Source organism: Lissotriton vulgaris, chromosome 8 (assembly GCF_964263255.1).
Source record: "Lissotriton vulgaris chromosome 8, aLisVul1.2, whole genome shotgun sequence".
Taxonomy (NCBI): Eukaryota; Metazoa; Chordata; class Amphibia; order Caudata; family Salamandridae; genus Lissotriton; species Lissotriton vulgaris.
The window spans coordinates 195,458,226-195,471,491 of NC_141696.1; the positions used below are offsets into that span (position 1 = coordinate 195,458,226).

Genomic DNA, 13,266 nt, shown 5'->3' on the forward strand with positions numbered 1-13,266 from the left:
AACTGGCTCTGTCGCATGGGATCCATCACTCTTTGCTTATGTACTTGCAATACATTGACTACCTCTCGCTGGCAACAACCTTAAGCACTTTCTCTCTAGGACCATGCAGGAGCTTGGATGACTAGTTCTACCAGGTTTTGCCTTGGCACTAGTGACGATAGAGGACGTTGTAGGAAACATTTCAAAATGCACTAATCTGTTAGCTGGAGTAAATGCTGGCACTGAATGAAATAAGCATATTTCCAAGTTTTTGGTTAAAGAAACCTCTTGCATGGAAAGAGCCTAAAACCTGTGCAGCAAATGTTTTTAAACTGTACCCAAAAGTATGGCAGATCATGCAAGAAATAAGAGTAGGCAAACTTAGAAGAGATGGCACAGAGGACAAAGGAAATGGTACTGTTCAACAAGTAAAAACATTTTTTACAGAATTAGAGTGGCAATCCTAGTCACTAGAGGACTGGTACATGCCGATGGGCTTCCAGGTCAGTAGTGGCAGTTGAGAGTATTTTGACCTGACTCACACTGAGCTTACTTGTCTGGGAACTTCCGTTGTTGCGAATTCTTGCTACTCTTATTAGCTCACACCCAGCTTGACTTGTTCCTTTACTTTTGTTCTTTTCACCCATGTTTGGTTCCCTTATTCCCTCCCCTGTTACTTCCTTACCCTTTTCACAAGTGTATATTTCCAAACCAGTCCCGTCCCATTAATTTTTATCTTCCGTGCCTGTTTTGGTTTTGTGGGACAGCAGGTGCTAGTTTTAGCCTACCATATGCTTGTACCAAGTAAGCCCTAGTCAGTGAATCAATGCACTGTGCCTGGACATCCACCACAAATCTTCCAACTACCAAGCTGCAGGAGTCCTTTCTCACCTCCTTTAACCCTAAGCCTGGGTTTTCTTTATCATCCTTAATCTCCCACAAGGAGGTGAGTCGACCTCTAGGGTGAGAGGAAGGGATTAGCTTCGTCACCATCACACTCTCAGTACCAAATCCATTACAACATACAGCCTCTCAGGGAATCAATATTTATGATTTTGTTTTACCCTTACTTTTCCAGTAACCATCTTTTTGGGAAATAGAGGAGATATAAGGAAAATGTTACTTACCCTGGAAGCATCTGTTTGTGGCATGTAGTGCTGTAGAGTCACGTGCTGTGCATCCTCCTGCCATCTATTGTTGGGCCCAGGTGTGTTCACATTGTTTTTCTTCAAAGAAGTCTTCTTGAGTCATGAGATTCAATGACTCAACCTATTGCTGGTAATGCACCTGGGCATCAGCTCCATTGGTAGATTGTTTTCCGCACAACAGTTGACGATGGAAATGGATCGCAGTAATACTTAACCCCTTCTGTACTCATGACAAGCTCAGCTCAGCTCAGGAGAGGAATATCAATAGCAGTCATGAGGTTAAGAGAGATGACCATGCAGAGAAAAGTAAAGAACAAGCATTTGCAATACAATAGACCTTGCATTTATGAGAGTTTAAGCTATTGTCAGTTACAATGAAAATAGCTGAAACTCTTGTAAATGTCAGACCTATTTCACTTCAAAGAAGCGGATGCCATTGTCCAGGGCTGCTTGAAAGTGAAAGTGGGCATGGCGAGGAAAGCACGTCGTGCCTGCAGTAGGAGAAACCCATTAAAAAAAAGAGTGCTTATAGAGTAAATAAGGTATACCACGTTGCATCAGAAATGAAAAGGCCATTCGCCATGGGAGGTGCAAATGCAGACACAGCAGTACCAAGGAGGGACAAACAACCCTAATAACAACTCGCAAGCCAGCAAGGACAATGACACAGGCCTATGAAAAATATGGGGGGTGAGTGGGCAGGGCTTCTCTTCCATACTCCACTACAAGTCTCGGCAGCGCATGCACGCTGACTCAGGCGCGACCTAATAAAGGACATCTGAAACAACAGAAGACTTCCGGGGAGAAGGGTGAGCAAATGTGAATCTACAGCACTACATGCCACAAACAGATGCTTACGTGGTAAGTAACATTGCCCATTCGAGGCATGTGTGGCTGTAGGATACACATGCTGCGCATAGGCTATAAAACAGTCCTCCCCTAAGGCTGAGGATATTACAGAGGACTGAAAAAGTATATGGAGCACAGCCTGGCCAACATAAGCTTTTTGGCGTGTCAACAGATCTACACAATGTTTAGTTTAAGTATGTGGTGTGGACCAGGTAGCTGCTTTGCTGATATCCGCTATAGGAATATTTCCTAAGAAGGCCATTGAGCCACCCCCCCTTTTTTTTTTTTTTACAAGTAGTGTGGGCTCTAGGGGGCATAGGCAAAGTGCGGAGGATAACCGTATCTGAGTGGACTTGAAAGAAAGGTTCATCCAATGTTAAGGCTTGGAGCTCACTGACATACCTGAAAGGAATGATGGGGACAAGAAAGGCCATCTTCCAGGAGAGGAACTAAAGGGGGCAATAATGGAGGGGCTCGAAGCAAGTACCCATGAGCCTAGTGAGAACAATGTTTAGATTCCATGCAAGGGCCGGGAGGACTGTTGGAGGAATGGTTCTTTTTAGACCTTCCAAAAAAGCTTCGATAACAGGGATCCTGAAGAGGGGTCTGTGTTCCCCAGTTTGAAAATAAACACTCACTGCAGCTAAGTGGAGCTGCATGAAGTGCAGGCTAGTCCACAGTTCTGTAAGTGTAGAAGGTAGCAGACAATGTCCTGGACACTTGCTTCTGAAGGGTCAATGTTTGGTAATAAGCAGTAGTGGACGAATGGTTTCCACTTCTCCGCATAGCAGGCGCAGGTGGTGTGCCTTTGTGCTTCCTTAAAAATCTCCATGCATTCAGAGGAAGACTTAGATAGACAAACTCTTAATCCCTCAGGAGCGAATTCGCAAGGTTGAGCGTATTGAGTTCGGGGTGCCTGATTTCTCCATGGCTCCTTGTAAAAAGGTCTGGCCTGTAGGGGAGCCTCTTGTGTGGAACCAGCGAGAGTTTGAGATAGATATTGAACCAAGACTGCCTGGCCCCTGTGGGAGCCACCATGATAAGGGTGAGGGACACCTGCCAAAGCCTCCGAACCACAAATGGAAGAAGTCCAGGTAATCGTCCCGGTAAGGGAACATGTGGGTGCAGTTGCAACACAGGTGCATTGCTACCACAGCTTTGTAAATACTGTGGGGGCAGTGGTGACACCTTATTGCAGCACCTTGAACTGATAATGTTTGCCAAAGCCACAAACGGAAGGTAGCAACAGTGAGCTGGGTCAATTGGAATGTGAAAGGAGGCGTCTTTGCGGTTGAGGGCAAGCATGAAGTTGCCTTGTTGCTGTAGTGGTATGACATCCCGTGGGATGACCTTGTGGAAATTTTCTTTGTGGGAGTACTTCTTGAGTGGCCTGAGGTCCCGGATAGGCCTGAAGGACGTGTACCTCTAAGGAATGATAGACGGAGTACACCCTTTGCCTTGGAGATGTGAGGGCACTGGCTTTATGGTGTACTAGAAGAGTAGAGTGTCTACCTCTTTCTACAGGAAGCCTTAGTTTTGTAGGGAGTGGATGTGTCTGCGGGGCAAGGAGGGTGTTGGGAGACATGGAGGTCTGCACTAAACAGTAACCAAGGTGTATGATGTCTACCACCCAATGATCTGAGGTGATCTGTTGCCATGTTGTGCAGAACCTTTGGAGTCGACCGACAGGTATGGTGTGATGGGGGGGGGGGGCTAAGTCACTTCTTGATGTGAGCAGCTCCTCTGGTGGAGCCACCCTTACCCCTCCTTTGGAGCTGTTGCCTCTGTAGGTACCACAGAAGTAACCCCTGGTGGAGGGCTGTTATGGCTGCTGGCATTGAAAGGAGGTGAAGCATCTGGGGAGGTGGCCTTCGAGTCACCTACGTAGGCGTACAGCTGAAAGGATCCCAGATGGGAGCGTGTTTGGAGGATGCCCAAGGCCTTGGAGGTCTCCATGTACTTATTGAGCGTCTTCAGCCTCTGATCAACCCACGGCCTGGAGAAGCATTCTTCATCAAAGGGCATGTTGAGGAGATGATGTTGAACATCTGCCTTGAAGTCAGAGACATTAAGCCAGGCATGCCTACGGATGAGGACCCTATAATTAATTCCACACACCGCAGTGTCAACAGCATCCAAGGCACAAGTGTATGGAGGTGTTCAAGAGGAGTTTATGTAAAGTGACCAACTCTTGACATCGTTTGTGATACTCATCCAGGAGGTACTGGAGGAGCTCCTCCTTTTCAGCCAAGTGCGCCCGGTCATACCTGGAGAGTAATCCGACTGAGTTGGGGTGGGTCAGTGTGCGGCATATTGAACAGCGACTTGTTTGCCAGAAGTATCAATCTTTTTTACTTTCGTGATCCAGCGACGGTGCGTCACCAGTGCCTGTGCATTGGCTCGCTTGCAGGCAGTGTGTACTACCAAGGAGTCGGGGGAAGTTGGGGAAGTTGGCCTTTGATGTAGACTGAATCTGAAGGTGAGGCCGCATATTTTTTGTCCAACTTAACAGTCACCACCAGGGCTTTAACGGGTTCTTTAAAAATATTAGTGGACAGTTTGAGCATCACTTTCAGCAATTGGGGTTATTCCATAGAAAGCCAAGAGGACAACGAGTTTCCATCAGGAAATCCTCCTCAAGGGCATCTTTATGCATTTCCACCTTCCACCTTGTGGAAAGAGACTGCCCTGATGAGAACCTGGTAGTGTCATCTGGCCGGGAGGAACAGGTTGCGTAAAAGTCGAATTCTGTATCCCCAAGAAGATTACATCATTATCATCCATGGGTTCATCCCTTGGATGCAAGTCATAGGGGTGCCCTGGACTATGCCCCCTAAACCCGGAGTGTGGTGACCCCTGAGGGGAGGGGGATCCGCGGGTAGAAGAGTGGGGCAAGATGAGGAAGAAGGAAGAGGAGAAGGAGAAGAGAGTGGGAGGTGGACGAAGCAATGGTGGAGAGCTGTTACCCTTGTTGCGTCTCCTATTGCTCTTTTTCAGTGGCAGCAGGTTGATGGTTTCCTTGAAACTGAGCTTGCACTTGGAGCCATCTTTGGTCAGTGCCAGTACCTGGGTAAGGATGCGTCCAGTGTGTGGGTGGCTCAGTATGCAAAGCTGACTGGTGTCAAGATCTTCCTGAAGCCTCTAAAGAACAGGTTTGACAGAGCAGGTGGAGGAGCCCGGTCTTAATGTGAGTGCTTTGGTGCCAGCGAGAACTTCATCAGCCTCGGCTCGAAGGGTGGTTTCAAGAAGCTGTCGGTGCAGATAGGGTGTTAGGTGCTGAGTGGCTCAGCTTCAGGATATTCTTTAATGCCGAGCCGAGGCTGGGCATGGTGTTACAAGTGTGCATTTATGCTGACCATGGCAGAGAGGCAGTGGCGGACCGGAAGTCTGTTAGCGGGCTTTGAAGCTAGATGCCTGACCCCTTGGAAGCTAGTGTAGGCGCCGGGTAAGCAGGTCAGTACTAGGAAGGAGGCAAGTTTGCTTTTTCCAGGTCAGAACCCGAGCTGGGTTCTGGTGAGAAAGTCTCTTCCTCTGCGGCCTAAGGTTCTGGCTGGGGCTCACCTTCGAGGCCCTAGGCACAAAAGATGTCCGAAACATCGTCGCCACTCCTCCACGACATTTTGAGCTCGACTGTAGCAAAGGATTTTCTTCAACCTGAAGGAGAGGCAGGCTTTGTGCTCCTGGGAGGGGAAGAGGTAGCAAACCTGGTATAGATCGAATTTGGGGTATTTGGCACCACATCGAAGACAATAGCGGAGCGTTATCCATTCCATCTCAGGCGAGATATGTTTTTCTATTTGTCTTTACAGTTAGGTTCGAAGTGCAAAGCCATTAATGGACCTCCAAAGTCGTTGAATCCTTGACCAAGAAGAGTAGACGTACATCGAGTCGTTGCAAGAAAGGGAAACGCGCGAGCAAAAATATCGATGGAAGGGAGAAGAAATTAAATGGTCTGAATTGATCATAGCTAAGGTGTCGATCCAGAGCTCAGTAACACACGTCCAATGCTGATGGTGGTAGGAAAATAACCTGACAATGGAGCCAATGCCCATGTATATTACCAGCAATAGGTGGAGCTACTGTTCCTTGGGGCACGAGAAGATGTCGTTGAAGAAAAACAACTTGCACACATCCCGGCCCAATGCTCGATGGTAGGAGTGTGTACAGCATGTGTACCTACAGCCATACATACCTCAAACATAGTGAATATTCTGCAAATGTAAGTCAGGCGGTGACTAAAACAATCTCCCTGCAAAGACTTTGAAAAGGAAAACAAAAAAATGTTGGGGAGATAATGATTAAATCAGTTGATCTAATTAACCAAAAATATGAACAACATGAAACCAAGAGATATATTGTTAATTGAACTTCTGCTCAAATAAAAGGTATTGTTTAACAATGTACATGAAAGTATGATAAGAAGAAAGGAAAATAATAATAAGCAATAAAAGTGCTCACAGAATCTAATTAATACACAATGACTTAAAACCAACATAACTCAACTTACAGTCAATAAATGAAAATGTAGACGGCGCATAACAATTAAGACCTTCAGGTTTTCCGGAATTTAACCACACCAACCTGAAATATTTGATAAGGCTGTAAAATGCATTTAACACCCCTACCAGTGTATGCCACATCTCAAAAATAACATGACAGAGAACATGGCATTACAAAAAATTGAACTGCCTCTTGGTTCCCTATAAAAGGGATAATGCTGACTCAATGTAGGAAACCGCACAGTACAAAACGGTCAAAGACCTACAACTTCATCAAGGAAGTACCCAATCTGCTATCCAGTCACACAATTAAAACATTGTTCATCGATCATTCTGAGATAAATGAAAAGATTTTCGTGAATAACAGGGCCTGAACTAAAAATCTGCATCCTCCCCTCCACTTAACTCTGATGTAAAGGTCCTTTTAGTTCCTTTTGGCTCACGTGAAGCAGTGAAGGGGGAGGGATCCGTTTATTTTATCCCTTTCAAATAAAATGGAGTGGCCACTTGTAAACATGTTAATACCATATCAATTGCCTTAAATACATATTTTTTCGCCTGGTAACAATAGTAGCCCACATAGGGTCTGGATAGGAAGCCAAATTTCTAGTGTGCCAAAACAAGACATGCAGTCACAGTTTGGGCCTCCAAAACTAACAAAGTCTTCTATGCCAGCAATCCCAACTCAAACACACAGCATAATCCAACTTTGCCCCAAGAAAATCTCTATGCTGATCTTTGCTGAAGGATGGTACGATATGACACATGCGAAGAAGTTAGAAGCAGGACACATGAACAACAGATCCAACAGAACTAGTTAGAGTGGGTCGGCAATCCCAGAACAAGGGAGAAAAAACGTTTGGGGCCATAATTTATTTTATAACCAAGTATCTACTTGAAGGTGACTTAACAAGCTTGACTGGCCCTTCCAGGGCATCTTCATCTGGTTAACTCGCAATATCCTCTGACCCCATCAAAAAGCACCCCTAGGGCCCACTTACAAGCTGGTTGAATAGGTGGCATCAGCACAGAACTAAAGCTGTGCAAGTATGTACAGATCCACATGTGGCTTTACAGACCTACACCTTAATGACTAGAACTAGAATAGGCTCTCAGGGTTGCAAAACCACAAATGGTGCATGTAGAACACTAGCAATTTAAAATCTGCATTGATTTTTTATTTTTATTTTGTGGAACTGAAAATATTCACTTAACCAATTTTGGTCACCCTATTATAATCTGATCAGTAAGTTATGTTTTGGCCTACAAATACTTATTCATCTATAATCATGTACAAATGGGAAGTTGAGTAAATTTAATGAAAATGTGCATTGATCTTTTTATGTTATGGAACTGGAAATATTCACTTAATCAATTTTGGTCACACAAAAGAATCGGATGAGTATCTGATGTTTTCGGCAACAAATAGTTAATCTATAATCATGTACAAATGTGAAGTTGAGTAAATTTGCCGAGAATTAAGGCATTAAATGCCATAAAAAACTCAAACAGACCTTCAAATAATCAGAAAAGGTTATATGCTCTACTCTGTATCCTAGAGTAATATTTCCACCCTGACATATGATAGCTCCCAGAAGCAACATTTCAGCACTTCGTTCTTCTACGGCAACTTGTGAAGGTTCACCATGTGTATCATTTGTTTGACAACAAAAATACTTTGCTTCTATTTCACACAGAAAATTCTAAAAATTATTTCATAGGCAAACTCGGCATACATGCCCAATTGATTTCGCAAAGTATGAGTCAGGGGGCTAATATTTCATACTGTTTTTTTTATTACAGCTCACAGTTACCTTTCATTAATTCTAGTCCGTCTGACTTGTTTATTTCAAGCTGGAAAGTGCATCTTCGTGCCTGGATCAAGCATATAGCAAAGTATTGATGGATGTACATGCGTTGGTGGCAAACAAAGGCAGCTACCAGAGTCAAGACATTGGTAAACCCCATTAGGTCACATTTACAAAAGGGTAAATAAGGTCTTGAGTTGCTTTGAGTTCCTTTGCACTACAATTCTGTGTCACAGTAGTTCGATCACAATGTGATGTGGAAAAGGGCATTCTGAAGGTCAGCCAAGCAAAAATCAATGTCCCAGCTCTAGAGTTACTCACACTAGTGCTGAGCCACATTAATATTTTCAGTCAGGCCGTGTCCTAGATTAAGTAAACAAAATCTTAAGTATGGAAAAGTCATTAATATCTTCTCTCATTCATACTAGGTTTAAGGGATACATAACATTTGCAGCTCTTGCACTTGTTCTGCATGTGCTAAAGATCATTTCTCACACACAGTGTAGTATTCTTAGCATAAAGAGAGGAGGACCCCGCCACATGGTCGTTTCTTATGCAGGTGACAAAGCCATTATGAAGCAGCAGAACTGCCAACTGTTTCGAGCAGAAAATAAAATCAGAAGCTTTAGAAAGAATACAAAATATAGAGGTAAATAAATTGAACCATAGGGTATAAAGGGACTAAGCAAACACTTAAGAAAAAGATACAATATCCCAATGCCAGTGAAAATAGCCAATGCTTGTTAGCATGAAGCAGCTCCTCATCCAACAGCAAACTGGGAACTATAGAGACTGTGCAGCGGAAAAGTATGGCTGCCTTTTAGGGCATGCATCTGCTAGACCATCTGGGCTCTTATATAACCTTTAACTTCCTAAAAAGTAAGCTCAGGCACCCAGCAAGTTGAGAATAGGAGAGCGACAGATGCTGGACTACCTCAGAAATACATACAAATGTATAGAACATCTACATGATTGAAAATCCTAAAGCTTTAAGTTTAACCTCTTTTCGAATGCTAAGCCATGGGCAATATAAATGTATGTGATTTTGATATCAAAGCATCTTTATTCAAGCATACTCTTCAAACATCAATAACCAGGTGTACAAACCCATTTTACAGTAGTAAACAATCCAATTTAGAGTTTGCTAGCACAAAAGAATGTGTTTTTCTTTGTAACAGTCACATTATAGGTGTCAGTGACCTTTAACTGATTTCTAAATTGGGATATCAACTCCAGGCCAATTCGTTATTTGGGAGGGGCCTATAGTAGGTATCCCTTCAAAATACAGAACGGATATGAGATATATCAAAGTTTGGTGAGCAGAAATTGGTTGCAAAACATTCAAAACTTACAGTATCCCAAGTTGGTGTTGGAACCCATTTTCCCCAAAAAAAAAAAGAAGTGATCGTGTAAAAACAATTTGTGAGAGAGTAGACAGGAACACTGCCAGCTTTTTTTTCTTTTTCTTTAATGCAACCCCATTTCATTTAAGGAAAAATGCCTGCGCTAAAAAAAAATATATATATTTAAAGGCAATCTCAGAAATGGTGGTATACTGACCCGAACTCTGTGATGTCCACCAATTGGAATGAGTCAAAATTTTCAATTCACCTCATTAATATTCATGAAGTAGGTTGGATTACGGCCCACTCCGAATCAGAATTTTAAGAACGGACCTACTAGTACATAGGCCGATTCGTAAAATTTCTCATCGTTTGGCAAATATATTGGTCACAAATTGCATCAAGCTTTCTGCGGCCACTAATTCATACATCTGGCTCCAAATATCTGTCCTTTGGCTTATGATGTAAACTTTGAGCATCACTGGAATCATGATCTTTGACGGGAATAATTAAAGCACTGCTTTGAATCTAGTTCTATTTGAACAATGGAAGTAGCCTGCCAAATATAAATGTTTCCAGGTGTTTCACGTCAGAACAGAATCCCACATACCACTACAAGGAAAGGACAAACAAAGTGCTGAAATATACATCAAGAAAATTGGAAAGTATTTTGCTTACCTGCCCAGGTACCAGATACCTGTGCTGGAGCTGGTAATGCATGGACAGGGGGCTGATACTCAGGTTGCATGTCAAGCAGGTCATTTGGCACCCTTGGCGTGCTACAAGAACACAATACATACATTGGTTTCCAGTTTTTGCTCACAGAATAGAACTATGCAGCAAACAGACTGAACAAATACTAAAAACAAACATCTGTAGCCACATCAAACAGCTACTTTTACTCTGCTGCATTTTGTCTCAGACCGTACACGCATGTTAGTTGTTTCTGCCACTGCGAATCTGCCTGGCCTAGAACAGTAGACCATGCGAAAAGATACAAATATATTAGCACACGGCAAAATCAATGGCTGGTTAAAGAAACCACCTTTAATGTGGTGAAATAATGTTTGCAACTGTATTGATCAAGAAGACACAGTCATACATACAATTTTTTATGAAGCTTCACCTTAAATATTTGTCAGCTCAACAAAAAATACACTTCACTGTGCTGACCGCTGTGCATTTCAAAGACCAGCCAATAGTTTCGGACAGTTTCTGGGTTCCCTGAAGGCCTTCAGGTCTCTAAGGCACTATCCTGGAGCCAAGGAGAAATGCCACTAGTGGGCAAGCCTCGGAAGTACAATGGCACACTGGTACACAACTCTAATGCACGGACTATTCTTTAGTACTCCTGGTATGTTCTTCACATCGATTGTTTAACATCAGGGACTGCTTTAAACTCTCCTCCAAAACCTTCCATTTTTTTTTTCTGCACACCATTTGAAAGCCCCACAAACACACTGCTATTCGAAACACTATCTTTAAACACAACAGGGCTTCCAGTATGAAGGCAGTCATACAATGGTTAACTTTAATTAAAAAAACATAAATTTGAGGACAGCCTTAGTGTCTGAGCTAATATCCCAATCTGGAGAGGTCAACAGCAGCCTATGACATATATGAAGGACTAAAGAGTAAAATACTAGTCCTGTCATCTTCCCACATTGTGTGGGCTCTTTCTTTTAATGAAGCTTATTCCCTTACCAGTCATGCAGTATTCCCTGAGAGTTGACTCATGTACACAGTACACTTTCCAGAGCTACTAAGACCTTTTCAAGGAAGGTCATTTTTAGTTGCCTTTCTGCAATACATAGTTGGTGCACTGCACTCGCACTCAAACAAGATCTTGTCATGCACATCTGCAAACACCGGGGAACATCCTTTACAACGCAACTTTTACCACGCAGTGCTGTTACAACGCAGGTTTTACAACGAAAACCATTACAACGCATTACTCTGGGGGGCGCTCTAGGATAAGAAATAAGTTTAATTTACTATCCAACACCTTCCCTAGTGTCCACGGGGACTGGAGTTGGAATAGTAAATTAAACTATTCACTATCCAGCACCCCCAAGTGTAATGCGTTGTAATGGTATGCGTGGTAAAACCTGCGTTGTAACAGCATGCGTGGTAAAAGCATGCGTTGTAACGTCATACATCCGCAAACACCACCAAAATCCTCACCTCTTCTGTAAACCAACAGTCTTTAACAGCTGTTGTTTATAGACTAGTAAATGTAGCTTTGGGTGACCCTGCTAGATTCAGCTCTTCAAGTCCACGTGTACACTACACTCACGGTGGTCTACCCTTACTCACAGGTCTGGTGGCTTTGTAATTCATGATGTAAGCTCCAGGAGGCTCACAATTTGTTTACATGCCTGGCACCCTGCTTGTGCACAGCAAGCCCTCAGCCATGCCCTGGCTCATTCCCCTCACATTTATATTTCCTGTTCTTAATGCTCTGCAGATACATGTTTTTGAGCAGGGTTGGCCAGTGCTATCACGTCTACTTATATTTAGATCCCAGGTTGAATGAATTAATGAACATATTTATTAAGTGGAAACTTTTGCCCAGAGGTGTCTTGGCGCTGCAGAACCAGACAAGGGGTGAAACTAACCACTTCCTAATTTTAAACAAAAAGCCAGGTTTTGATGAAAATTCCTGAAAACTTGTAGAGAAGGGGAGGTTTTGAGTTCCAAAGGCAAGGAATTCCAGAGCAGAGCTGTGGATCTGAGAAAACCTTTCCCACCCCATGTGGTGTTTCTAAAGGGAGAAACTACACGATTCTTGGCCATACTTGATAGGAGAGTCCTGCTAAGAGTGTACCACTGGAGATGTTTTCTGAAGTAGGCAGGTCCCGACCCATAAAGGGTCCCGTAAGCTTTGCAACAGTGATTTGAAGATGAAACGCAGTTTTACCAAAAGCCAATGAAGGGTGCTAATGGTTCCCTTTTCACATTCAAATCTAGGCACTTTTTAGAACAAAGCATGCAGATGTATTCAGCAGGGTTTGAAGTTTTTTTTAACAGCCTGACTGAAATATTGAGGTAAAGGCTATTACAATAGTCAAGTCTTGTCAGCACTATTGAAATGACCACCGTTTTGAGGAGTTCCAAAGGCTGGTATTTTTCAATTATTTTTTTCAGTCTCAGACAGCAAAAAGAGGCCAAGATAACCTTGGTAATTTGATATTTTAGCTTCAATTCATTATCAATCTCTATCCCTAAGTTTTTCACTTTGATACCGGAAAAGAAGTGCACCCAAATCAGAAGGCCACCAGGTGTGTGCCCAGAATGAGGGGTTATTTCCAAATAGGATAACCTCCGTTTTGGATGAGTTTAGTTTTAGGCTGTTATTCTCCTTCCATTTATTACCTTCCACCATGCATTCCCTGAAAGAGTCAACAGTGTTAATAGCATTTTTAGGCAATGACAACAATCTGCGTGTCATCTGCATAGGAAGCCACAGACAGTGAGAAGGACTTAATACGTTTGGCAAGTGATGTGACGTAAAGATTTAACATAGTAGGGCTCATAGATGATCCCTGTAGAACTCCACAAGGCAGAATGTAGGATTTAGAGGAAAAATCTCCTACTGAGACCCTTTGCTGTCGATTAAGCAAATATGATTGTAGGAGAT

At 43.1% G+C, this 13,266-nt stretch overlaps 1 protein-coding gene across 7 annotated transcripts in view; it reads right to left on the reverse strand.

Annotated features, from left to right (window-relative positions):
- PICALM (phosphatidylinositol binding clathrin assembly protein) overlaps positions 1-13,266 on the reverse strand; it is a 495,196-nt gene that overhangs the window by 121,174 nt on the left and 360,756 nt on the right. For all 7 annotated transcript variants that reach the window (XM_086933969.1, XM_086933970.1, XM_086933967.1 and 4 more), the window contains exon 12: positions 10,305-10,405. In XM_086933969.1, the coding sequence (XP_086790095.1) occupies positions 10,305-10,405 (101 nt within the window). The remainder of the gene's footprint in view (positions 1-10,304; positions 10,406-13,266) is intronic.